The sequence below is a fragment of the Oncorhynchus masou genome, chromosome 21 (assembly GCF_036934945.1).
Source record: "Oncorhynchus masou masou isolate Uvic2021 chromosome 21, UVic_Omas_1.1, whole genome shotgun sequence".
NCBI classification, from domain to species: domain Eukaryota; kingdom Metazoa; phylum Chordata; class Actinopteri; order Salmoniformes; family Salmonidae; genus Oncorhynchus; species Oncorhynchus masou.
Genome location: NC_088232.1, coordinates 49,082,557 through 49,107,391, shown reverse-complemented (window position 1 = coordinate 49,107,391; position 24,835 = coordinate 49,082,557). Strand labels below are relative to the sequence as shown.

Below are 24,835 nucleotides of genomic sequence, written 5' to 3'. Positions count from 1 at the left end.
GTCTGGGCGAAGGAGAATGGCGTTCCCTCTGAACTTCTAAGTGACCCCATGAGGGTTACTACATTGGATGGAAGCCCTTTGGGATCTGGACTTGTCACTCATGTCACTACCTCCTTGAGACTTTCAGTTTCACAACACCAGGAATTGATGAACTTTCATTTGATCTCCTGTTCCGAGTTCCCTCTCGTCCTGGATACCCCTGGCTTCACAGCCATAACCCTCACATCGACTGGTCTGTGGGCACTATCAAGCAGTGGGGTCCTACGTGCCAAGCTACTTGTATTTTCCAGAATTCCCGGAGTTCTACTCCCGAGTCTTTAGAATCCATCGACCTGACCCGAGTTCCCGAGTGTTACCATGACCTCAAACTGGTGTTTAGCAAACAGAGGGCCACCATGCTACCACCCCATAGATCTTACGATTGCCCCATCGACCTGTTTCCGGGCACTTGCCCCCAGGGGTCGGATCTTTTCCCTATCTCCACCCGAACGAGCTGCTATGGATACCTACATCAAGGACTCTCTGGAAGCAGGCCTCATGCGTCCATCAACCTCCCCGGCGGGAGCAGGGTTTTTCTTTGTGGCCAAGAAAGATGGTGGGTTACGTCCTTGCATCGACTACCGGGGACTCAATGACATAACCGTCCGTAACCGTTACCCGCTACCCCTTATGGCCACAGCCTTCGAGCTGCTCCAGGAAGCAGTTGTTTTCACTAAGCTTGACCTGCGGAACGCATACCATCTTGTGCGGATCAGACCTGGTGACGAGTGGAAGACCGCTTTCAACACGCCTACTGGTCACTATGAATACTTGGTGATGCCCTTCGGCCTGACCAACGCCCCAGCGGTGTTCCAAGCGCTCATAAACGATGTGCTTAGGGATATGCTTAACATATTTGTGTTCGTTTACTTGGATGACATCCTCATCTTTTCGAGCTCCCTTCAAGAACACACTAAGCATGTCAGACAAGTACTCAAACGCCTCCTGGACAGCCATCTGTACGTTAAGCCGGAAAAATGTGAATTCCATTCATCCCGAGTACAATTTCTGGGATTTGTAGTGGAACCCGGTCGAATCCAAATGGACCCTAGGAAGGTAGGGGCGGTAGCGGATTGGCCCACCCCCAAATCCGTTAAGGATGTTCAGCGTTTCCTGGGCTTCACAAACTTTTACCGCAAGTTCATCAAGAACTTCAGTTTGGTGGCAGCTCCTCTCTCAGCTTTAACCAAAGGTGGCAATGCAAGGTTTTTTTGGGAAGAGAAGCTGAGACGGCCTTCCAAGGACTCAAGCAGCGCATCCTCTCTGCTCCCATCCTGATACTACCGACTACGGATGAACCATTTGTGGTGGAGGTAGACGCATCAGAGGTTGGTGTTGGAGCTGTCCTGTCTCAGAGGGGTGAAGACAAGAAGCTTCATCCGTGCGCTTTCTTCTCACACCGGCTTACCCCGACTGAGAGGAACTACGATGTGGGGGATCGTGAACTCCTAGCGGTTAAGATGGCATTGAAGGAATGGAGACACTGGCTCGAGGGGGCTTCTCACCCGTTTCAAGTGCTTACGGACCACAAAAATCTGGAGTATATCCAGCAGGCGAAGCGATTGAACTCTAGACAAGCTAGATGGTCTCTTTTCTTCAATCGATTCCAGTTTATCCTCACCTATCGGCCCGGGTCGAAGAATCTCAAACCGGATGCCCTGTCCCGAGTCTACGCTCCTGCCATTCGAGATGACACGGACATGCCTGTCCTTCCTGCTGCTAAGATTGTGGCTCCGATCTCGTGGCAAGTTGAGGATACCGTGAGACGTGCTCAAGCTAGCGAACCGGACCCTAAAGGAGGCCCTGCCAATCGGTTGTTTGTCCCCAAGGCAGTGAGGACTCAGGTCCTTCTGTGGGGGCACTCCTCTCGCCTCACCTGTCATCCGGGCGTAGGTCGCACCTTGGAGTTCATCCAGCGTAAGTTCTGGTGGCCTACCATAAGAGAAGACGTTGCCACTTTCGTCAATGCCTGCCCCGTGTGCTGCCAGGGCAAATCTTCTCACCTCCGCCCTCAAGGACTCCTTCACCCTTTACCTGTTCCCCACAGACCCTGGTCCCATATCTCATTGGACTTTATTACTGGACTTCCTCCATCCCATGGCAATACTACTATCCTAGTCATAATCGACAGGTTTTCAAAGGCGGCCAGGTTCGTCCCTCTGACTAAGTTACCTTCTGCCAAGGAAACGGCTGAGTTGGTAATTAATCATGTGTTCCGAGTCTTCGGCATTCCTCAAGATGTGGTTTCTGACAGAGGTCCCCAGTTCGCCTCAAGGTTTTGGAAGGCCTTCTGCCAACTCAGACTGGCAGAAGCCCCCATATCTTCAGGGTACCATCCGGAGTCCAACGGCCAAACAGAGAGGATGAATCAAGAGCTGGAAACCACCCTCCGATGTATGACTCGTGACAACCCGTCCACATGGTCATCCTTTATTGTTTGGGCCGAATACACGCACAACACCTTGCGCTCCTCCTCCACTGGTATGTCCCCGCACGAGTGTCAGTTTGGCTATGCTCCTCCATTGTTCCCGGACCAGGAGGCAGAAGTCAGAGTGCCTTCAGCCTTGAGATTCGTCAGACGCTGTCGGCTTATGTGGAGGAAGACCCGTCTTAATCTGATGCGTTCCTCACAGAGGTATCAACAACAAGCCAACAGACGTCGCCGTCCCGGGCCTACCCTGCGCCCGGCCAGAGAGTCTGGCTTTCCACAAGAGACTTACCTCTACGGTGGAGTCTTGCAAGCTGTCCCAAAAATACATCGGTCCCTTCAAGGTTGCCAGGAGAGTTAACCCAGTTTCTTATCGCCTACACTTACCCAGATCCCTTAAGATTAATCCCACATTTCATGTGTCATTGTTAAAACCTGTTGTTTTTCCCCTTGTCCCGGCAGACAGACCTCCCCCTCCGCCTCGTGTCATTGGAGGCCAGCCGGCTTATGTCCACCGGATACTGGATTCCCGCCGGGTGCAGCGGTCCTGGCAGTATCTGGTGGACTGGGAAGGCTACGGTCCTGAGGAGCGCTCCTGGGTTCCTGCCAAAGACATCCTGGACCCTGACCTCATTCGTCAGTTCAGGGTCCTCCACCCTGAGAGAGCTGGTAGGAACGTCAGGAGCCGTTCCTAGGGGGATTCTGTCAGGATTTGGCCAGGGTTGTTCCGGGTTTTTGTCAGTAGATGTCCCCATTGTGCTTTTTGTCCCTGTGTTTTTCCCTTGATCCCCATTATTGTTTGCACCTGTGTCTCGTTTCCCCTGATTGTATTTAAACCCTTTGTTTCCCTCAGTTCTGTGCTCTGTGTTTGTATGTTAGCACCCTACCCTAGTGTTCTGTGTGCTCTTGTCGATTCACGTTCTTGTGGTATTCTGTTTTTTGTTTTTGTTTATTTTTGGTGAGTTTCTTTTGAGTTCTTTTGTGTTTTACCTACCACCTTTTGGATTTGCCATTTTTGTATTTTAGGATTTTTTCTTTATTAAATACACCGTCTTAAGTACTGCTGTGTCTGCCTCATCTTCTGGGTTCTGCTGTCTATTCGTGGCTCAGTTGGTTAAGTGACTGTTTCTCACTCCGGAGACCCAGGTTCGAAACCGGGTCCTGACAATTAGGATAGAAATGGGTAAGAGGTCACCAATGTAAATGCATTGAGCTGTTTATTTATCCCACTGTCATTTGTACATTATACTAGTTGGCACAATATATATATACATACACATATATACACACACACACACACACACACTGTTGAAGTCGGAAGTTTACATACACAGCCAAATACATTTAAACTCAGTTTTTAACAATTCCTGAAATTTAATTCTACTAAAATTCCCTGTCTTAGGTCAGTTAGGATCACCACTTTTTCTTAAGAATGTGAAATGTCAGAATAATAGTAAAGAGTGATTTATTTCAGCTTTTATTTCTTTCATCACATCACAAAGTTTACATACACTCAATTAGTATTTGGTAGCATTGCCTTTAAAATGGTTTAACTTGAGTCAAACGCTTTGGGTAGCCTTCCAAAAGCTTCCCACAATAAGTTGGGTGGATTTTGGCCCATTCCTCCTGACAGGGCTGGTGTAACGGAGTCAGGTTTGTAGGCCTCCTTCCTCACACACGCTTTTTCAGTTCTGCCCAGAAATGTTCTATAGGATTAAGGTCAGGGCTTTGTGACGGCCACTCCAATACCTTGACTTTCTTGTCCTTAAGCCATTTTGCCACAACTTTGGAAGTATGCTTGGGGTAATTGTCCATTTGGAAGACCCATTTGCAACCAAGCTTTCACTTCCAGACTGATGTCTTGAGATGTTGCTTCAACATATCCACATAATTTTCCTGCCTCATGATGCCATCTATTTTGTGAAGTGCACAAGTCCCTCCTGCAGCAAAGCACCCCCACAACATGATGCAGTCACCCTCGTGTTACACGGTTGGGAGGGTGTTCTTCGGCTTGCAAGACTCCCAATTTTTCCTCCAAAAATAACGATGGTCATTATGGCCAAACAGTTCTATTTTTGTTTCATCAGACCAGAGGACATTTCTCCAAAAGTATGATCCCCCTCTCATATCATTACCAAGCCCTGCAGTGCCAAGAGCTGAGCAAAGAAAATAGTCCCTCATTCAGCTGGTCCTGGGGCTGAGTTCACAAACCTATTCTACTAACACAATGCAACCTCAGGACCCTCATCAGAATAAACCAAATTACAACACAGTCAAAACTACATTAACTTGGAAACACAAGAACAAAGCAAAATGCAGTACTATCGGGCCCTAGATGGACAGTACAAAATAACAAACAATTTGACCATGGTTAATGATCAAAACCTTAGTACAGGCTCAGTGAGCACAGCCTTGCCATTGAGATGGGTAGACACAGGAAAACCTGGCTCCCTGTAGAGGAAAGACTGTGCAACCACTGCACCACAGCAGAACCTGAGACAGAGCTGCATTTCCTGACAAATTGTACAAAAAAATAAAAACCAATTAGTTTCCGTTCCCCCAATTTGAAACCCTTATTCAAGGATTCAAAATATCTCTGATGAGAATAGGCTAGCCTTACTGTTGGGGGAGGACTGCAGAGAGCTGTGGGTTGGCAGCGCACTACATTGCTGTCTGCCTGTCACGTTCGTCGTATAGAGGAGACCAAGGCGCAGCGTGATAAGAATACATTCTTCTTTATTTACACGAAGAACACTAAACAAACTAACAACACAAACGTGAAGCTATAAGACACGAGTGCTGACAGGCAACTACACATAGACAATAACCCACAAAACCAAAATGGAAAATGGCAACCTAAATAGGATCCTCAATCAGAGACAACGATAAACAGCGGTCTCTGATTGGGAACCAATTCAGGCCATCATAGACCTGCATATACCTAGACATACTAAAACCCCATAGATATACAAAAAACCCTAGACAGGACAAAAACACCTAGACAATACAAAAAACTAAATCAACCACCCTTGTCTCACCTAACCAAAATAATAAAGAAAACAAAGATAACTAAGGTCAGGGCGTGACAGTAGTACCCCCCCCAAAGGTGCGGACTCCCGGCCGCAAACCTAAACCTATATGGGAGGGTCTGGGTGGGCATCTAACCTCGGTGGCGGCTCTGGTTCTGGAAGCAGCCCCCCCCCCTTCTTTACACTGAGTCCGCTCTTGTAGCACTGACCCGTAGATCATCGTCAGAGGCTCTGGACTGAGGCGCATCGCCGTCGTCCCCGGTCTGGGGAGCCTCGCTGCGTGGATCATCGCTGGATGCTCTGGACTGTGGCCCGTCGTTGGAGGTTCCGGACTGTGGCCCATCGTTGTAGGTTCCGGACTGTGGCCCATGGCTGGAGGTTCCGGACTGTGGCCCATCGTTGGAGGTTCCGGACTGTGAACTGTCGCCGGACGCTCTAGACTGCCGAGGCGCACTGTAGGCCTGGTGCGTAGTGCCGGCACTGGTGGTACCGGGCTGGGGTCACGCACCACAGGGCAAGTGCGAGGAGCAGGAACAGGGCATACTGGACCCTGGAGGCGCATAGGAGGCCTGGTGCGTGATGCGTGTCACTACGGTCCTTGGTTCGAATCCAGGCTGTATCACATCTGGCCGTGATTGGGAGTCCCATAGGGCGGCGCACAATTGTCCCAGCGTCGTCCGGGTTTGGCCGGAGTAGGCCGTCATTGTAAATAATAATTTGTTCTTAACTGACTTGCCTAGTTAAATAAAAGGTTAAATAAATGTAAAAATAAGCTGTAGCCTAAGAAAATATATTACAGATAACTTATTATTATAATAAATTGAAATCATAGACCACTGCATACACACCCAGACAGGGGTGAAACTCTGAATCCTAGTCACAGGACCTAACAGTCCAATGTCCCTACCTATATGATACTATGCCTAAATCTGATGTAATACAAGGCTGTAGTGTGTGTGTGTGTGTGTGTGTGTGTGTGTGTGTGTGCGCGCGCATGTACTTTACCTGTTGAGCAGGGAGAAGAGGCCCTTTGCGGAGGTGATGAGCTCCAGCACCACCTGCAGTACGCTGGCTGGCAGCTTGGTGGCGCTCTGCCCATCATAGGTGTTTACCCTCCAGCGGATCTGGATGCCCATGATCAGGGAGTGGGCCACCACGCACAGGTTCTCTGTCAGACTGCGCAGGGTCTCCCCTCCCATACCGTATGTCTGGGGAGGGAGACAAGGAGGGAAACAGAGAGTGAGGCAGGGGCAAACACCTCACAGACATACACACAGAGTCCAGACTGTAGAGTCAGTACGGAGGGACAGAGTCCAGACTGTAGTGTCAGTACAGAGAGAGTCCAGACTGTAGAGTCAGTACAGAGAGACTATTGGTCGGCCTGTTGCGTGCTTTGGTGTGTATGTTCCCAAGCAAGGACCAGTTGCGCTCTGAGGCAACTGATGTTGGTGGGATTTGGAGGATGGTGGAGGAAACAAAGGAAAGAGCCTCAGATTCACAAAGTCCCTTCCACCAGGTGGCTGATGAGATATATTGGCACGACTGCCATATTGCATCTCCATCCCAAAGCCCTTGCATGCCAGACTGCCAAGAACCTTGCCCTCAACCAGGCCAAGGTGGTGAGTCACGGTAGTGATGACACCATAGGCCTTGTTGATCTCTGCGCCAGACAGGATGTTCTTGCCAGCATATTTTGGGTCCAATATGTACGCTGCGGGTTGTATGGGCTTCGTGCAGAAGACTACACGCTTTTTGATTTATTTCAGTTTCCTCTGCTTGGAGCAACAGTGAAGTGGGCAGGGCAGTACGGATTTCTTCTCTTACATCTGCAAGCAGAGTCTGAACATCAGACAGGAAGGCATTGTCTCCCTCAATCCATGCAATGGCTACTGCTATAGGTTTCTGTAGTTTCAGGCTGCTTACAACTCTCTCCCAAAATACATCATCCAGGAGAATCCTCTTGATGGGGCTGTCCACATCAGCAGACTGTGATATGGCCATTTCTTGGAGAGACTCCTTCCCCTGTCAAACATGATGACAACACCACTCCAACGGGTGTTGCTGGGCAGCTTCAATGTGGTGCTCTTATTCTTCTCACTTTGCTTGGTGAGGTAGATTGCTGCTATAACTTGATGACCCTTCACATACCTAACCATTTCAGTGCCATGATGTTCTTGAGGAGCAGATTCAATGCATGAGCAGCACAGTCAATGGGTGGGATGTCAGGGTAGGAATCCTCCACGTTAGACCAAGCAGCCTTCATGTTGGCAGCATTGTCTGTCACCAGTGCAAATACCTTGTGTGGTCCAAGGTCATTGAGGACTGCCTTCAGCTCATCTGCAATGTAGAGACCGGTGTGTCCCTTGTGTCTGTGCGCTTGTAGAATACTGGTTGAGGGGTGGAGATGATGTAGTTAATTATTTCTTGACCACAAACATCCGACCACCCATCAGAGATGATTGCAATACAGTCTGCTTTCTCTATGATTTGCTTGACCTTGACTTGAACTCTGTTGAACTCTGCATCCAGCAAATGAGTAGATAAAGCATGTCTGGTTGGAGGGGTGTATGCTGGGCGTAGAACATTTAAAAATCTCTTCCAATACACATTGCCTGTGAGCATCAGAGGTGAACCAGTTGCATACACAGCTCGAGCAAGACATTCATAAGCATTTCTCTGACTACGTTCCTCCATTGAGTAAAAAAAAACTTCTGATTCCAGGAGGACCATGAGCTGTTGCTATCGATAAGGTGTCTGATTCATCATTTTCACCTCAAAAAGAAGTATAGGGACTTTTGTCAGAGGTTGCTTGTTGTGAGCGCTCAGGGAACTTTATGCACTTGGCCAGATTATTCTTTGTTGCATTCTTCACATATGATTTGGTACAGTATTTGCACATGTACACAGCTTTTCCTTCTACATTTGCTGCAGTGAAATGTCTCCACACATCAGATAGTGCCTGATGCATTTTTCTGTAAAGATTAGAAAAAAACACTAAATAAATACAATTCCATGTACAGATAAAAAGTTAAGCAGTTAGATTAAACAACTCCTTTGTAAGATACATGTTTTAAAATTAAACATGCATGGAAACATTCCTCAGTTAGCAGGCTCAAGCTAGCTAAAACCCACATGGTAGCAAAAATGAACTAGTAGAAATTGTTGAAAGTTACAAATGATTTAAACACACTTTGCTGGAGGCTACTATTTACTAGTCAACAAAAATATAAATGTATGTCATATAAAATATATTCACCCCACCCAGTATTGTAATCAAAACTTACCAGAAAGCATGTAGTACTTGGCTCAGACAGTGTAGTAGTGTGGGCTCAATAGCATCTCATTAGCGTGCAAGATCTTGAGAATCAGCTGTACATGTAATGGACGAGTGCACTGAACATGTGATGGAAGAATGCACTGTGCATGCAGAGGGTTGCAATTCCATTGAATTTGGGATAGTTTAACCATAATATGCCACAAGACCTCGCACAAAAACGTTTCAACTAACTTTTTAGTTGAACCTTTAAGCAAAATTCCCCAAATTCCTGGATTTAAACTAAACTTTTCCGGCCCTTTGCAACCCTAGATAGACGTATGCACAGCGAGCACACACGGCTTCTGAAAGATTACACAGTGGCCAAAATATCACACACTGCTTCCAAAATATTATTCACAGCGTATAAACTAGTTATAATCCACAGAGGCCCAAACTAAAGCAAAAAAAAAATCATTGTTCAAATCCAATCTGGGTATAAAATGAACATGAATACCAAAATAAACATGAATACCAAAATGAACATGAATACCAAAATGAACATGTAAAAAAAAAAAAAGAATAATGGCAACAGGAAAATGAAAAAGACATTATTTAAAGCAATCCTTTAAGTGGACCACAAAAATCTAATACTTAGGATGCTTAATAAGTGACAACAAATATAAAGATAGAATTATTCTATGTCACGACTTCCGCCGAAGTTGGTGCCTCTCCTTGTTCGGGCAGCGTTCGGCGCTCGTCGTCACCGACTTTCTAGATTCCACCGATCTATGTTTCTGTTTTCCATTTGTTATGTCTTGAGTGTACACACCTGGTTCCTCATAAAGTTACTATTATTTCCTTATTTAACCCTCTGGTTCCCATTATGTTTTGTGCGTGTTTGTTCCTTGTTGGTGTTTGTCTTTTGTGTTAGGTTTTAAATCCCTGCGTGGATTTATTTTTCCATGATTATTATCCAGAGTAAAGTTTGTTATTTTACTCAGTTCTGTGTCCTAACACCTGACAGAATCACGCACCATTTTAACGGAGTCAGCAGGTGCACCCAGTCCTCCGGTACCAGTAGAGGAACGTTCCAGGCCCACCGAGGGTGGTGTTCACCTTCCAGACCCACCGAGGGTGGTGTTAACCTTCCAGGCCCACCGAGGGTGGTGTTAACCTTCCAGGCCCACAGAGGGTGGTGTTAACCTTCCAGACCCACAGAGGGTGGTGTTAACCTTCCAGACCCACCGAGGGTGGTGTTAACCTTCCAGACCCACCGAGGGTGGTGTTAACCTTCCAGGCCCACCGAGGGTGGTGTTAACCTTCCAGACCCACCGAGGGTGGTGTTAACCTTCCAGACCCACCGAGGGTTGTGTTAACCTTCCAGACCAACAGAGGGTGGTGTTAACCTTCCAGACCCACCGAGGGTGGTGTTAACCTTCCAGACCCACCGAGGGTGGTGTTAACCTTCCAGACCCACCGAGGGCTTTTACTTGCGACATATAGTTAAATGCACTAAAAAGAGGAACAATGGGAACATATTAAAGATCAGCATGCTCATCCCCAGAATCTTTTCACGTCTATTTTCAAAGGATACAGCTAAGAACATGAACAACTTCATAGTTAAGAACACTGTAACAATATGGGAGAAAAAAGTATTCTACAACAACAATATCACTCACTAAAAACACAACCCTTTTCAGAATTCACCAATAAAAATTGGTCTTCATGGAAAACTAAAAGACATGGAAACTGTAAATGACTTGGTAATAGGAAATAAATCTATTTTCACGACAGAGCTAAAAAGCAATTTTGGACTGACCAATGTAGATATTTCACATTAAAGGTTTCATATCAAGAAATTTCAATATTAAATATTTTGGAAATCAGCCCAATCTTGAGGGAATGCTATTTAATAGGTAAGCTAGCCTATTTTTAAAAATGTTATTTAACCTTTAATTAACTGGAATTGGTGGAATTGGAATAGTGATAGAGTGAATTAATCGGTCTTTAAAGAATTGTTGGAAAAACGTAGATGTCCTAACCGACTTGCCAAACTATAGTTCTTAACAAGAAATGTATGGAGTGTTTGAAAAACAAGCTTTAATGACTCCGACCTAAGTGTATGTAAACTTCCGACTTCAACTGTACATACAAATGACAAAAGAGCTGTTAGCCAGTGACAACCATTCCCCACACAGTAACTTGCATATGAGAAGTATGATCACTAGTTTCTTTTGTGTTAGCCTTTGGTTTTAGATGAAGTGCAAAAGGATTCCAAGATGTCCCGACTGGATGGAATTCAAGCCATGACATGGTGGAGAGATACCTTGAGCAGAAAGGTGTATTGTATTCTACACTGACTGACCAAGCTGTGACATGGTGGAGAGATACCTTGAGCAGAAAGTTGTATTGTATTCTACACTGACTGATCAAGCTGTGACATGGTGGAGAGATACCTTGAGCAGAAAGGTGTATTGTATTCTACACTGACTGATCAAGCTGTGACATGGTGGAGAGATACCTTGAGCAGAAAGGTGTATTGTATTCTACACTGACTGACCAAGCTGTGACATGGTGGAGAGATACCTTGAGCAGAAAGTTGGGGTGTATTGTATTCTACACTGACTGACCAAGCCATAACATGGTGGAGAAATACCTTGAGCAGAAAGGTGTATTGTATTCTACACTGACTGACCAAGCTGTGACATGGTGGAGAGATACCTTGAGCAGAAAGTTGTATTGTATTCTACACTGACTGACCAAGCCATAACATGGTGGAGAAATACCTGTATTGTATTCTACACTGACTGACCAAGCTGTGACATGGTGGAGAGATACCTTGAGCAGAAAGTTGTATTGTATTCTACACTGACTGACCAAGCTGTGACATGGTGGAGAAATACCTTGAGCAGAAAGTTGTATTGTATTCTACACTGACTGACCAAGCTGTGAGGAACAATGTCAAAGATATTGGTGACTTTGTCTAAAAATGACATGAGACTAGCGGAGGAAGTTATCAAAGTGTGCAAACCTCTCAAAACAGTCTCAACACTGATATGCACTGAGAACATTCCATCAGTTTCCATGGTCCCTCCTATGAAAAACAATGACCCTGAAATCATTGGTGGCATCTGATGAAGATGAACCCGCAGTAAGGGATGTGAGGTCCCTGCTGCACCTGGATGCTGCTGCTCGTCTGAGAGGCTACAATGAACTCACAGCAGAGATTGTGACCAGTATACAACAGGTATTGTATTTATTTTGTTAATGTGACATTTATTATTTTATTATTTAGTGATTTAACAATTCATTATCAAGTAATAATAGTGCCTAATATATATTTCTAACAACAAATCATATTTTTAAAGCCACTTCAGAGACAGTAATTTTCATCTAATTTAATTCTGCAGGGCCAAGCCACAGATACCACAGGAGCCAACCCCTCTCCAGAGACGACCCTGTCGTGTTCCCCTCCAGAAAAGAAGCATGCCATGGCTGAGCTTTTTGGGGAGTTGTTCACGACCCAGGAGCAGGGATACAAGTCAAAGGTCAAGGTCATAGAGGAGGTGACCTCATACAGGGAAGTGGACTGTATTCCCCTGGATGCTGATCCACTTACATGGTGGAAGACCAAAGAGTTAATAGACACTCATGTTGCCATGTTAGCAGGGCGCTACCTGGCTGTGCCTGCCTGGGACCTCTGTCCCTAGTGAGAGGGTATTTATCACAGCTACCTGGCTGTGCCTGGGACCTCTGTCCCTAGCGAGAGGGTATTCTCCACAGCTACCTGGCTGTGCCTGGGACCTCTGTCCCTAGCAAGAGGGTATTCTCCACAGCTACCTGGCTGTGCCTGGGACCTCTGTCCCTAGCGAGAGGGTATTCTCCACAGCTACCTGGCTGTGCCTGGGACCTCTGTCCCTAGCAAGAGGGTATTCTCCACAGCTACCTGGCTGTGCCTGGGACCTCTGTCCCTAGTGAGAGGGTATTCTCCACAGCTACCTGGCTGTGCCTGGGACCTCTGTCCCTAGCGAGAGGGTATTCTCCACAGCTACCTGGCTGTGCCTGGGACCTCTGTCCCTAGCGAGACGGTATTCGCCACAGCTACCTGGCTGTGCCTGGGACCTCTGTCCCTAGCGAGAGGGTATTCTCCACAGCTACCTGGCTGTGTCTGGGACCTCTGTCCCTAGCGAGAGGGTATTCTCCACAGCTACCTGGCTGTGCCTGGGACCTCTGTCCCTAGTGTCTCCACAGCTACCTGGCTGTGCCTGGGACCTCTGTCCCTAGCGGAGGGTATTCTCCACAGCTACCTGGCTGTGCCTGGGACCTCTGTCCCTGTCCCACAGCTACCTGGCTGTGCCTGGGACCTCTGTCCCTAGCGAGAGGGTATTCTCCACAGCTACCTGGCTGTGTCTGGGACCTCTGTCCCTAGCGAGAGGGTATTCTCCACAGCTACCTGGCTGTGCCTGGGACCTCTGTCCCTAGCAAGAGGGTATTCCCCACAGCAGCTGAAATTGTCACAGCAAGCCCATCAGCGCTCACTGCAGATCATGTGAATAGACTTATCTTCTTAAAGAAGAACATGAAAATCTGATAAAAAATGTTTTAATTTTTTTTCAAGTAACCAGTCTCAAGTGGTCCTATTTTGTTCAAGGCACTGCTGTGTGACTTAATGTTGATATATGCTGCTGGACTACACACTCGTTGTTTTAAATTACTATTTTATTTCCTGTTATAAGGCAGACACTGCTGTTTTTTGTTGTCTGTTTGTTTCCATATGCTCCTGGGAATTCAGGCTACCCATGTTTACTATTATAATAAATGAAAAATCTAAATACAAATTACATATTTCTCAGGCATTTAATTTTGTTGATGTATTGGAACCGTACCGAACCATATCGTACCGTGAGTTTTGTGAAGCATTTCACCCCTAGTGTGTGTGTGTGTGTATGTGTATGTGTATGTGTATATATATATATATATATATATATCGTACAAGAAAGATACTATCTGGGGAGGAAGAATAGACGGTAGATGGCCTCATACTTTAATGGACAGTCATTACAGGTCCATGCTGAGTGTCTTTTCACACTTTCAAGGAGCTGGTAATTTGTCTGCACACACACACACACACACACACACACACACACCACCACCACCTCACAGACTTATGTGCTGTATAGCTCTGTGATTAAGGACATGGTCACATGTCCCACGGAGAACAATCAACCATGATGAAGTGTTTATTAATGTTTCATGGATATTTGTATATTTCAATACAGTAGATGGTAATTATGGGTGTCTGACCAGTTGTTCCTATTTTATTTATTCAAGACAGTTAAGAACAAATTTTTATTTACAATGACGGCCTACAACAGCCAAACCCGGACGACGCTGGGACAATTGTGTGCCCCGCCCTATGGGACTCCCAATGACGACCGGATGTGATGCAGCCTGGATTCGAACCAGGTACTGCAGTGACACCTCTTGCACTGAGATGCAGTGTCTTAGACTACTGTGCCACTCAGGAGCCCTGTGACGACACTCACGTACGTACGTAGATGGACGGACAGCGCACTCACGTACGTACGTAGATGGACGGACAGCGCACTCACGTACGTACGTAGATGGACGGACAGCGCACTCACGTACGTACGTAGATGGACGGACAGCGCACTCACGTACGCGCACGTAGATGGACGGACAGCGCACTCACGTACGTACGCACTCACGTACGTACGTAGATGGACGGACAGCGCACTCACGTACGTACGTAGATGGACGGACAGCGCACTCACGTACGTACGTAGATGGACGGACAGCGCACTCACGTACGTACGTAGATGGACAGCGCACTCACGTACGTACGTAGATGGACAGTGCACTCACGTACGTACGTAGATGGACAGTACACTCACACGGACACACACGAAGATGGACAGCACACAAACACAGAAACGAAGATGGACAGTACACACACAGAAACGAAGATGGACAATAGACACACACAGCAGCTAGAAATCTCAATATGAGTCCTTTGTAGTTCATAACATTTCCCTCCCGAAAACTTACCATAAACCATTACAGTATTACAGTTAATAGCACCCAGCACCCAATCAGACCTTAAGTCACTACATGCTGCTGGGGCCATTCAGACCATAGGAAAGACCAGGGCCTGTAGTCATAATTAGGAGTGCTGATCTAGGATCAGCTTTGCCTTTTAGATCGTAATGAATAGCATTACATGGACAGGGGGGGGACCTGATCCTAGATCAGCGCTCCTACTCTGAGACCACTTCATTAAATCATGAAGGGCAGAAACCCCCTTGTTATTCAGTTATTTTTTAAAGCAAACCATTACAAGCAGATCAACGGCTTAGCCCCGGCCTGGCATCCACGGTTACGCCACTGAAACCCACAGGCCCTTCGACTAAATTAATCCTCCCAGGGGAAACAAAAGCACGTTGAAACTTGGATACGGTGAAACACAGAAAACGTGTCCTCTGTTTCCATTCGTGACCCGAGACTGAGTCCACAGAAAGTTAGTGTTGAGGGAAACAGCAAATGGGTGGAGGGAGGAGAGCAGAGACAATTTATTTAAGGGAAAACTTAGAGTGAGAATGGAAGACATGGGAAATTGGAGAGAAGAGGAGGAGCCTGTTAGCCAGTGACAACAAACGTTACCCACACAGTAACTTGCATATGAGAAGTATGATCACTAGCTTCTTTTGTGTTAGCCTTTGGTTTTAGATGAAGTGCACACACACACACACACACACACACACACACACACAAACACACCACTTAGCCATACCTCTCTGCAGGCAAAGTGAAAACAATAAAACACCAGATGAATCCTGAACTTGATAACTCAACCCTCTGCTGTAATCTGCAAAATGGCAGTTGGTGAATGTCAGAGGGGGACTTGAAAAGGTTTGATTAGAAGCAGTCACTTATTTAAGCTGGTACAGACCCAGATCTGTGTTTCTGAAACAGCTACAGCTCTGATTTATTTAGCCCGAAACGAGAATGAAAAAGAGCTTCACACAGACACCCTTGACCAACTCCAATTCGGATATCGCCCCAACAGATCCACAGATGACACAATCTCAAATTACTTCACACTTCCCTCTCTCACCTGGACAAGAGGGGAAATAACTATGTGAGAAGGCTGTTCATAGACTACAGCTCAGCATTCAAGACCATAGTCCCCTCCAAGCTAGGGACCCTGTGACTGAACCCCTCCCTCTGCAACTAGATCCTGGACTTCCTGACGGGCCGGCCCAAGGTGGTGAGGTTAGGCAACAACCTCCGCCACGTTGACTCTCAACACGTGGGCCCCTCAGGGGTGTGCACCTAGTCCCCTCCTGTACTCCCTGTTCACCCACAACTCCAACAACAAGTTTGCTGACAACACGGCGGTGGTTACCGTCACTGATGAGTCAGCCTACAGGGAGGAGGTCAGAGACTTAGCAGTGTGTTGCCAGGACAACAACAACAACCTCTCCCTCAATGTCAGTAAGACCAAGGAGCTGATTGTAGACTATAGGAGAAATAGTCATGAAGTCATGAAGAGGGCACGACAACACCTTTTCCCCCTCAGGAGACTGAAAAGATTTGGCATGGGTCCCCAGATCCTCAAAAAGTTCTACAGCTGCAATAGAAAGCATCTTGACCGGCTGCATCACTGCTTGGTATGTAAAATGCGCCACCCTTGTCTGATACAGAGAGGGGTGCAGACAGCCCATGTACATCCCTGCCATCCAGGACCTCTTAAAATCAGCCGGTGTCAGAGAAAAGCACGAAGAATTGCCAAAGACTCCAACCACCAAGCCATAGACTGTTCACTCTGCTACCGTCCGGCAAACGGTACTGGAACATCGGCTATCGGACCAACAGGTTCCCGAGGCAGCTTCTACCCCCAAGCCATAAGACTGCTAAATAGTCAATTAATGATACCCAAACTATCTGCACTGACCACACACAACGACACATCACAAAACACACACTCATATCATTTCATTTGCTGCTGCTATTACTTTGTTCTTTATTTTACTCGTATCTATCCTGATGTCTAGTCACTTTACCCTGCCTTCATGTACATATCTACCTCAAATACCTTATTATTATCTATCCTGATGCCTAGTCACTTTACCCTGCCTTCATGTACATATCTACCTCAAATACCTTGTTATTATATATCCTAATGTCTAGTCACTTTACCCTGCCTTCATGTACATATCTACCTCAAATACCTTGTTATTATATCTCCTAATGTCTAGTCACTTTACCCTGCCTTCATGTACATATCTACCTCAAATACCTTGTTATTATATCTCCTAATGTCTAGTCACTTTACCCTGCCTTCATGTACATATCTACCTCAAATACCTTGTTATTATATCTCCTAATGTCTAGTCACTTTACCCTGCCTTCATGTACATATCTACCTCAAATACCTTGTCCCTCTGCACATTGATCTGGTACTGGTACTCCCTGTATACAAATCCATTCTTGTGTGTTATACTTTTAAACCGCATCATTGGGAAGGGCTCATAAGCAAGCACTTCACAGTAAAGTCTACACCTGTTGTGACAAATCAAATTTTATTTATCAACCAAAATTGGCAATAACTTTCCACAAAATTCCTACATTTTCCAGAAATCCTGGTAGATGGATTTCAGATTCCCTGTTTATTCCAGAAATCTTCCAACCATGATTTTGTTTTATGAATAAAATAAAACCTTGTGCCTTGTATCAATCTATGAGCCCTCGAGCCCCCAGGGAACAGCAGCCCGGGTCTCACCAGGGAGCAGAGCTTCTCCACAGCCTCCAGGATGAGCTCCTGGTGGCTGATCTTGTGAACGCCCAGCTGCTCCAGGTCCTGGGAGGAGAGCTGCAGCAGGTCCAACCCCGTCACCCTCCACTCTTTGAAGGGGTACTGCTGGAGAGGAGCGTCCAGACCTGGAGAGAGAGAGAGACCACACACGGATAATCAGATTTTTTTTTCAAGCTTTTATTAACATTTTCTGACAATTGTGCAGTTACCTTAATGGACATTATTCTTTTTGTCCTTCCACGAACACACTTGGTTCAAGTTATCAACTAATCATCAAACCTACAGGGCAAAAGCAAAAATATGCATCCTTCTGGGTCCCCCGTCTCCTGGCAACCAAATGTTACGCCACGCCCACGGACGTTTGTTTCTTCTCTGCAATGAGTCTTGAGTGGAGTACCTCCCTGACCCTTCCCCAAATGCTAACATATTCATTCGGAGCCGTCTGATTGGTCTAGAAAACAATGGGTTGGGCCAGAACGTCACTTGTGCCCCTCATCACAACAATCACCACTAGACTTGGTGGTCCGGTACCGCTTGCCGTGCGGTACCAGAGAGAACAGTCTATGACTTGGGTGACAGGAGTCTCTGACAATTATTTAGGCCTTCCTTTGACAAGGCCTAGTATATAGGTCCTGGATGGCAGGAAGCTTCGCCCCAGTGATGTACTGGGCCTTACACACTACCCTCTGTTGCGCCTTATGGTTAGATGCCGAGCAGTTGCCATACCAGGCGGTGATGCAACTGGTAAGGATGCTCTCGATGGTGCAGCTGTAGAACCTTTTGAGGATCTGGGGACCCATGCCAAATATTTTCAGTCTCCTGAGGGGGAAAATGCATCGTCGTGCCCTCTTCACGACTGTCTTTGTGTGTTTGGACCATGATAGTTTGTTGGTGATGTGGAAACCAAGGAACATGGAACTCTTGACTTACTCCACTACAGCCCCATCGATGTTAAAGGGGACCTGTTCGGAACTCCTTTTCCTGTAGTCCACAATCATCCCCTTTGTATTGCTCACGTTGAGGGAGAGGTTGTTGCCCTGGCACCACCCGGCCAGATCTCTGACCTTCTCCCTATAGGCTGTCACGTTGTCGGTGGTCAAGCCTACCACTGTTGTGTCGTCAGCAAACTTAATGATGGTGTTGAAGTAGTGCTGGGCAACGCAGTCGTGGGTGAACAGGGAGTACAGGAGTGGACTAAGCACACACACCGAGGGGCCCTCATGTTGAGGATCAGCATGGCAAATGTGTTGTTGCCTACACTTACCACCTGGGGGCGGCCTGTCAGGAAGTCCAGGATCCAGTTGCTGAAGGAGGTGTTGAGTCCCAGGGTCCTTAGGTTAGTGATGTGCTTTGTGTCCACTATGGTGTTGAACAATGTACTGTAGTCAATGAATAACATTCTCACATCGGTGTTCCTTTTGTCCAGGTGTGAAAGGGCAGTGTGCAGTGCGATTGAGACTGCATCATCTGTGGATCTATTGGGGCGGTATGCAAATTGGAGTGGGTCTAGGGTTTCCGGGATGATGGTGTTGATGTGAGCCATGACCAGCTTTTCAAAGCACTTTATGGCAGGTTACCTACGCTTTCTTGGGCAGAGGGACTATGGTGGTCTGCTTGAAACATGTAAGTATTCCAGACTCAGTCAGGGAGAGGTTGAAAATGTCAGTGTTAGACACTTGCCAGTTGGTCCATGCATGCTTTGAGTACACGTCCTGGTAATCCGTCTGGCCCCGCAGCCTTATGAATATTGACCTGTTTAAAGGTCTTGCTCACAATGGCTACAGAAAACGTGATTACACAGTCTGGAACAGCTGGTGCTCTCATACATGCTTCAGTGTTGCTTGCCTCGAAGCGAGCATAAAAGGCATTTAGCTGCTCTGGTAGGCTCACGTCACTGGGCAGCTCGCGGCTGGGTTTCCCTTTGTAGTCTGTAATAGTTTGCCAGCCCTGCCACATCCGACGAGCATCGGAGCCGGTGTAGTATGATTCCCTCTTAGTCCTGTATTGACACTTCGCCTGTTTGATGGTTCGTCTGAGGGCATAGCGGGATTTCTTATAAGTATCCGGATTAGTGTCTCGCCTCCTTGAAAGCGGCAGCTCTAGCCTTTAGCTCGATGCGGATGTTGCCAGTAATCCATGGCTTCTGGTTGGGATATGTATTTACGGTCACTGTGGGAACGACGTCGTTAATGCACTTATTGACGATGCCGGTGACTGAGGTGGTGTACTCCTCAATGCCATTGGATGAATCCTGGGAACATATTCCAGTCTGTGATACCATAACAGTCCTGTAGCGTAGCCTCTGCGTAATCTGACCGCTTCCGTATTGAGTGAGTCACTGGTACTCCCTGCTTTAGTTTTTGCTTGTAAGTAGGAAGATAGAATTATGGTCAGATTTGCCAAATTGAGGGTGAGCTTTGTATGCGTCTCTGTGTGTGGAGTAAATGTGGTCTAGAGTTTTTTTTCCCTCTCGCTGACAAATTATCACAAGGCACCCCTATCGCCCCTTGTATTTTCGTATTTTCTTCACACGAATGACAGGGATTTGGACCGGGTCTTGGAGAAGCAGCATATCCTTCCTGATGGACTCATTAAAGAAAAAAATATTGGTCTAGTTTGAGGTGAGTGATCGTTGTTCCGATATCCAGAAGCTCTTTCGGTCATAAGAGACGGTAGCAGCAACATTTTGTACAAAATAAGTTACAAATAATGTGAAAAAAAACCCACAAAATAGCACAGCTGGTTAGGAGCCGTAAAACAGCAGACATTCCCTCCGGCGCCATTCTTTCTCAGTTATTATTACCATATTGCAATGGTATAAACTCAGTGCAGACCTTTTGAAATCATTGAATGTGGAAAAGATGCTCTTGTGAACAAAAACAGTCTATAAGCAAACTAAAAAAGTATGTGGAACGATCTACAAATTCAAGCTTAAACTGGTGTGTTGACTGTCAGAGGCATTTGATTAACTGGACTAGTTTCTACTCGCTGAAAATGATGGCTGCAGTATTGGTGTAATTTAGACCCATTTGTCTGCTTTGAAAAAATATATATAAAATACAGCACATTCCAATAGTTCCCCATAATAAATACATGTAGAAGGGACATACTGTACTAGTGTCAATTTAGTAGGCTTCAAAACACGAGGACATTAGGGGCCATGGCATAGCCTAGTAGCCTGATGTATCCGGGCTGTAATACACAATTAATTGGTATATAGCCTACAGCCTGACACTAAAACCTGTAAAAACCAAGCACGCCATGAAAATGGTACATTCTGAATCGGGGAGGATGGCGAACAATCTTTTTTTTTTAAGACTTAAAAAATAAAGGAATTGGCAAAGGTGTCAATTTCTCCCCATCCTCAGAATATAACATGTTCATTGTTATGGCATGCCTGGTTCAATAGTTATTGACGAGAGAACACCCGAGTTTCCAAAATAAAACGAATTTTACCTTGGTGGCGAACCGAACCATATACCGACTGGCATATGGTTCCGACTCTAAAAGGTAATGTGAAAAAATACCTTCCTGTGGATATCTTGTCTCAAATTTCAAGCATTTGAAGGACAAACCGCACAGATAACCGGTAGAGTAAGTTTAAATGTCGGCGTAATTATATAAAACATTCTGACTTCTAAGAAACATTCACACGATTTTGCAGGCAAAAGTATCAGGATAAGCTATATATATTATATACCAATTAATTGTGTATTACAGCTTGATCAATCAGACTCGGCACCTATCAATTTAACTTCCTCATTCCACCTCCCGTTCCAAGATGATTCGTGGCGCTTCTGTTTACGGCTACCTGTGTGAAAACCGAATTAAACTCACCTGCCAAACACAAACAGCGCCAATTATAGCCTACCTTTGAGCCAGTCGCTCACTCTCTCCTTGCTCCACGACGTTATAGGCTGCATGCTGGGAGTCCTGGGAATGTTGATTAAATTATTCCCAATCGAATTCTTCAACGGACTCTACTACTCTGGCTCAGAGGAAGGAACATTTCATCCTGACGATGAACACTCCCATTTACAGGTACAAGTCTCTCCGCGAACCAATAGCATTAAGCTGTCTGCCTATGATTCAGACGCACATAATTTTATTCACACTCACATTGTGGAGCGGTGGGAGTGGTAGAGTAGAATACTGCCATTATTTCAAACTTTAGCCTACATCATTTGATGAGGGATTAACCCCGAAAGAATTGCAACGGGTAGTGAAGTCTGGTCTTTTGTCGACTTAATTCTTATTCCAAAGTTCGTTCCTTTTGGGAATAGGTTTAGTTTCTCAAGAGTGGTTAGGAGCTTTTTCTTTTTTTAGCAATAGTGAGAGCCAAGTGTAATGTAGCAACTATTTAAACTAACTATACTATTAGCTTTTACTCTATATAACTATAGTTCACCATTGAATGTGAGTTGTTTTGGTGAATTATTAATATACCAACAAAATAACGTTAACACAAACAGGCTTCAGTTAGGAACAGATGATCAACACATAAAACACATTTAACATTTCATCTGAGTATCGTATCCAATAATACACAAATGGTATTAGTGTAGAAAATAACTTAGTATTGGCTTTCTTTTTGGTGCATGTCTGGTTACAGTTGAATAGTTTGACTTGGAATAGTTAGGAAACAGTTGTGAAATGTGTTGCTGAACCATTAGAAAACATTGCAGTGCTGAATGTACCTCATGAAATCCAAGCCTGATGAAAGGCCAAGTCATCAGAGGCCCTTTGACATTTTCCACCCCCTAGCGTTTCTCTCTTTCAAATCAGACATGATGATAGAGGGATAGAAGAGCTAGTCATTGGTAACTGCATACAGAATATTAAAATCAAGCAAACAACAACATTTGCTTTAAAAAAATGAGGCTGAGGGGTGCCTCCAACCTCCTGTGGTATGTGTGTAATCTTTCGTAGAACCTTTTTTTGGTTCTATTGTTCTTATTTAAAATGTGTGTAGTTCAGTCCTTGAGCTGTTCTCGTTTATTGATATTCTGTCATGTTTTATGTTCTGTGTGGACCCCAGGGAGAGTAGCTGCTGCTTCAGAAACAGCTAATGGGGATCCTAATAAACTACTAAATACCTGGATTTGGTCCGAAAGTGGGTGTTGCGAAATAAGTGGGAGGATCCACATAAGTGGGTTTATGAAAACTTAACACCTTGGTTGGTTGCCACTCAAGACCAATTTTGCGCTGCTGCTTCCTTGTAGCTTTTTTGCTAAGTCTAACTTTAACCTCATTCTATTAACCTGTCACGTAAATTCTCCTAACATGCAACGTTAGTTCTCCTAACCTGCCACGCAGTAATTCTCCTAACATGCAACGTTAGTTCTCCTAATCTGCCACACAGTAATTCTCCTAACCTGCCACACAGTAATTCTCCTAACCTGCTACGTTAATTCACATACTTGGAGATAGAGGAGAGATTCTATTGGCCTGAGAACTCTAAATTTAATGCATACTAAATTAAATTCAGCTGCTATATCTATTGCTTCATTAACCGTTAGTGGGCGTGGCTTTTGGCCAGGGCGATGGGGGTAGGTAGCCAAGCAAAGATCCTACCCTTTTTAAGCCAAATGGCATATAGCCCAATGGCATACAGCCTACTGTAAATGCCAAGGTCTTTTTATACTTTTACTACACTATATCAAGAAGAGTGGATTGCATCATACCTATATCTTTACCTTTTTAGTGTTTATTAATCTATTAATGCTGTTTGCCCTCATTGTCATCCGACAGGTGGTGTCACACTTAGAATTCGCTCGTCCCTCAACCGACAGTGCAGGCGGATCGGTCGCTCTATCTGACGTAAGGCATCGATTTGCCCTATAACATGTCCTTTCATGTCTGCACACAGGCTACTCAAAGTGAAAGGGAATCTGCTTGATTGAAGCTTTGCAACAGAGCACAGACCAGGTCACCATAACCTGCAATGGGTCAAGAGGCTCTAGTCTAGTAGTCACTTGATTGTGGAGATCATTCAGACCTGGGTACTATTGGTCCTTTTGCCCAATTTGTAATACCAGCATTCCCACTGAACAAAAAAATGCAAGGATGATATGTCTTGTTTTTGCACTAAGAATGGCAACCAAAATATAAACGCAACATGTAAAGTGTTGGTCTAATGTTTCATGAGCTGAAATAAAAGATCCCAGAAATGTTCCATTTGCACACAAACCTTATTTCTCTCAAATTACTATTATTCCTCCTCCACCAAACTTTACAGTTGGCACTTTGGCAGGTAGCGTTTTCCTGGTAACCACCAAACCCAGATTCGTCCACCGGACTGGTGAAGCGTGATTCATCACTCCAGAGAATGTGTTTCCACTGCTCCAGAGTCCAATGGTGCGCAAGCTTTACACCACTCCAGGCAACGCTTGGCATTGCGCTTGGTGACCTTAGGCTTGTGTGAGGTTGCTTGGCCATGGAAACCCATTTCATGAAGCCCCCGTTGAATTGTTATTTGTGCTGACGTTGCTTCCAGAGGCAGTTTGGATCTCGGTAGTGAGTGTTGCAGCCGAGGACAGACGATTTGTACGTGCTACACGCTTCAGCACTCGGCGACGCTGTTCTGTGAGCTTGTGTGGCAAACCACTTCGCGGCTGAGCCGTTGTTGCTTCTAGACTTTCTACTTCCCAATAACAGCACTTACGGTTGACCTGGGCAGTTCTAGCAGGGATGACATTTTACGAGCTGACTTGTTGGAAAGGTGGCATCCATTGACAGTGCCCCGTTGAAAGTCATTGAGCTCTTCAGTAAGGCCGTTCAACTTCCAATGTTTATCTATGGAGAATGCATGGCTGTGTCCTCGATTTTATACACCTATCAGCCACAGGTGTGGCTGAAATAGCCAAATCCACTAATTTGAAGGGGTGTCCACATATTTTTGTATATAAAGTGTATATTGGAAGGAGCTTAGTATATTAATTATGGTAGATAAATACATGCAGGCACTATTCGTTTATTTTTATTGACTTGGAAATGTCATCACACACTAGCATAGTTCGACAGTCAATAAAAATGGATTGGCTCATGCAATGGTGCTACAAACCATCTTCCTGTTACTACATGTAGGCCTATGTCTCAATTAAATTGGCCCTCTCTTTAACGAGTCTGAATACCTATGACACAACATCAAGTCTCAACATGACGTTTCTGCTCTAAAGCGCAGCAAGAGTTACAGTAAAACCACAGGCCTCAGCGCAGCAGTCAATGGCTTCCTGTCTCTCACTGCC

At 45.5% G+C, this 24,835-nt stretch overlaps 1 protein-coding gene across 1 annotated transcript in view; it reads right to left on the bottom strand.

The window, feature by feature from the left end:
• The window catches only part of LOC135508453 (connector enhancer of kinase suppressor of ras 1-like), a 91,374-nt gene extending 69,744 nt beyond the window's left edge, over nt 1-21,630 (bottom strand). The window contains exons 1-3 of the mRNA XM_064928647.1: nt 21,460-21,630; nt 17,556-17,713; nt 6,502-6,704 (exon numbers count right to left, since the gene is read on the bottom strand). Coding sequence (XP_064784719.1) covers nt 6,502-6,704; nt 17,556-17,713; nt 21,460-21,511 — 413 coding nt within the window. The 5' untranslated portion in view covers nt 21,512-21,630. The remainder of the gene's footprint in view (nt 1-6,501; nt 6,705-17,555; nt 17,714-21,459) is intronic.
• Nucleotides 21,631-24,835: the final 3,205 nt, after the last annotated feature.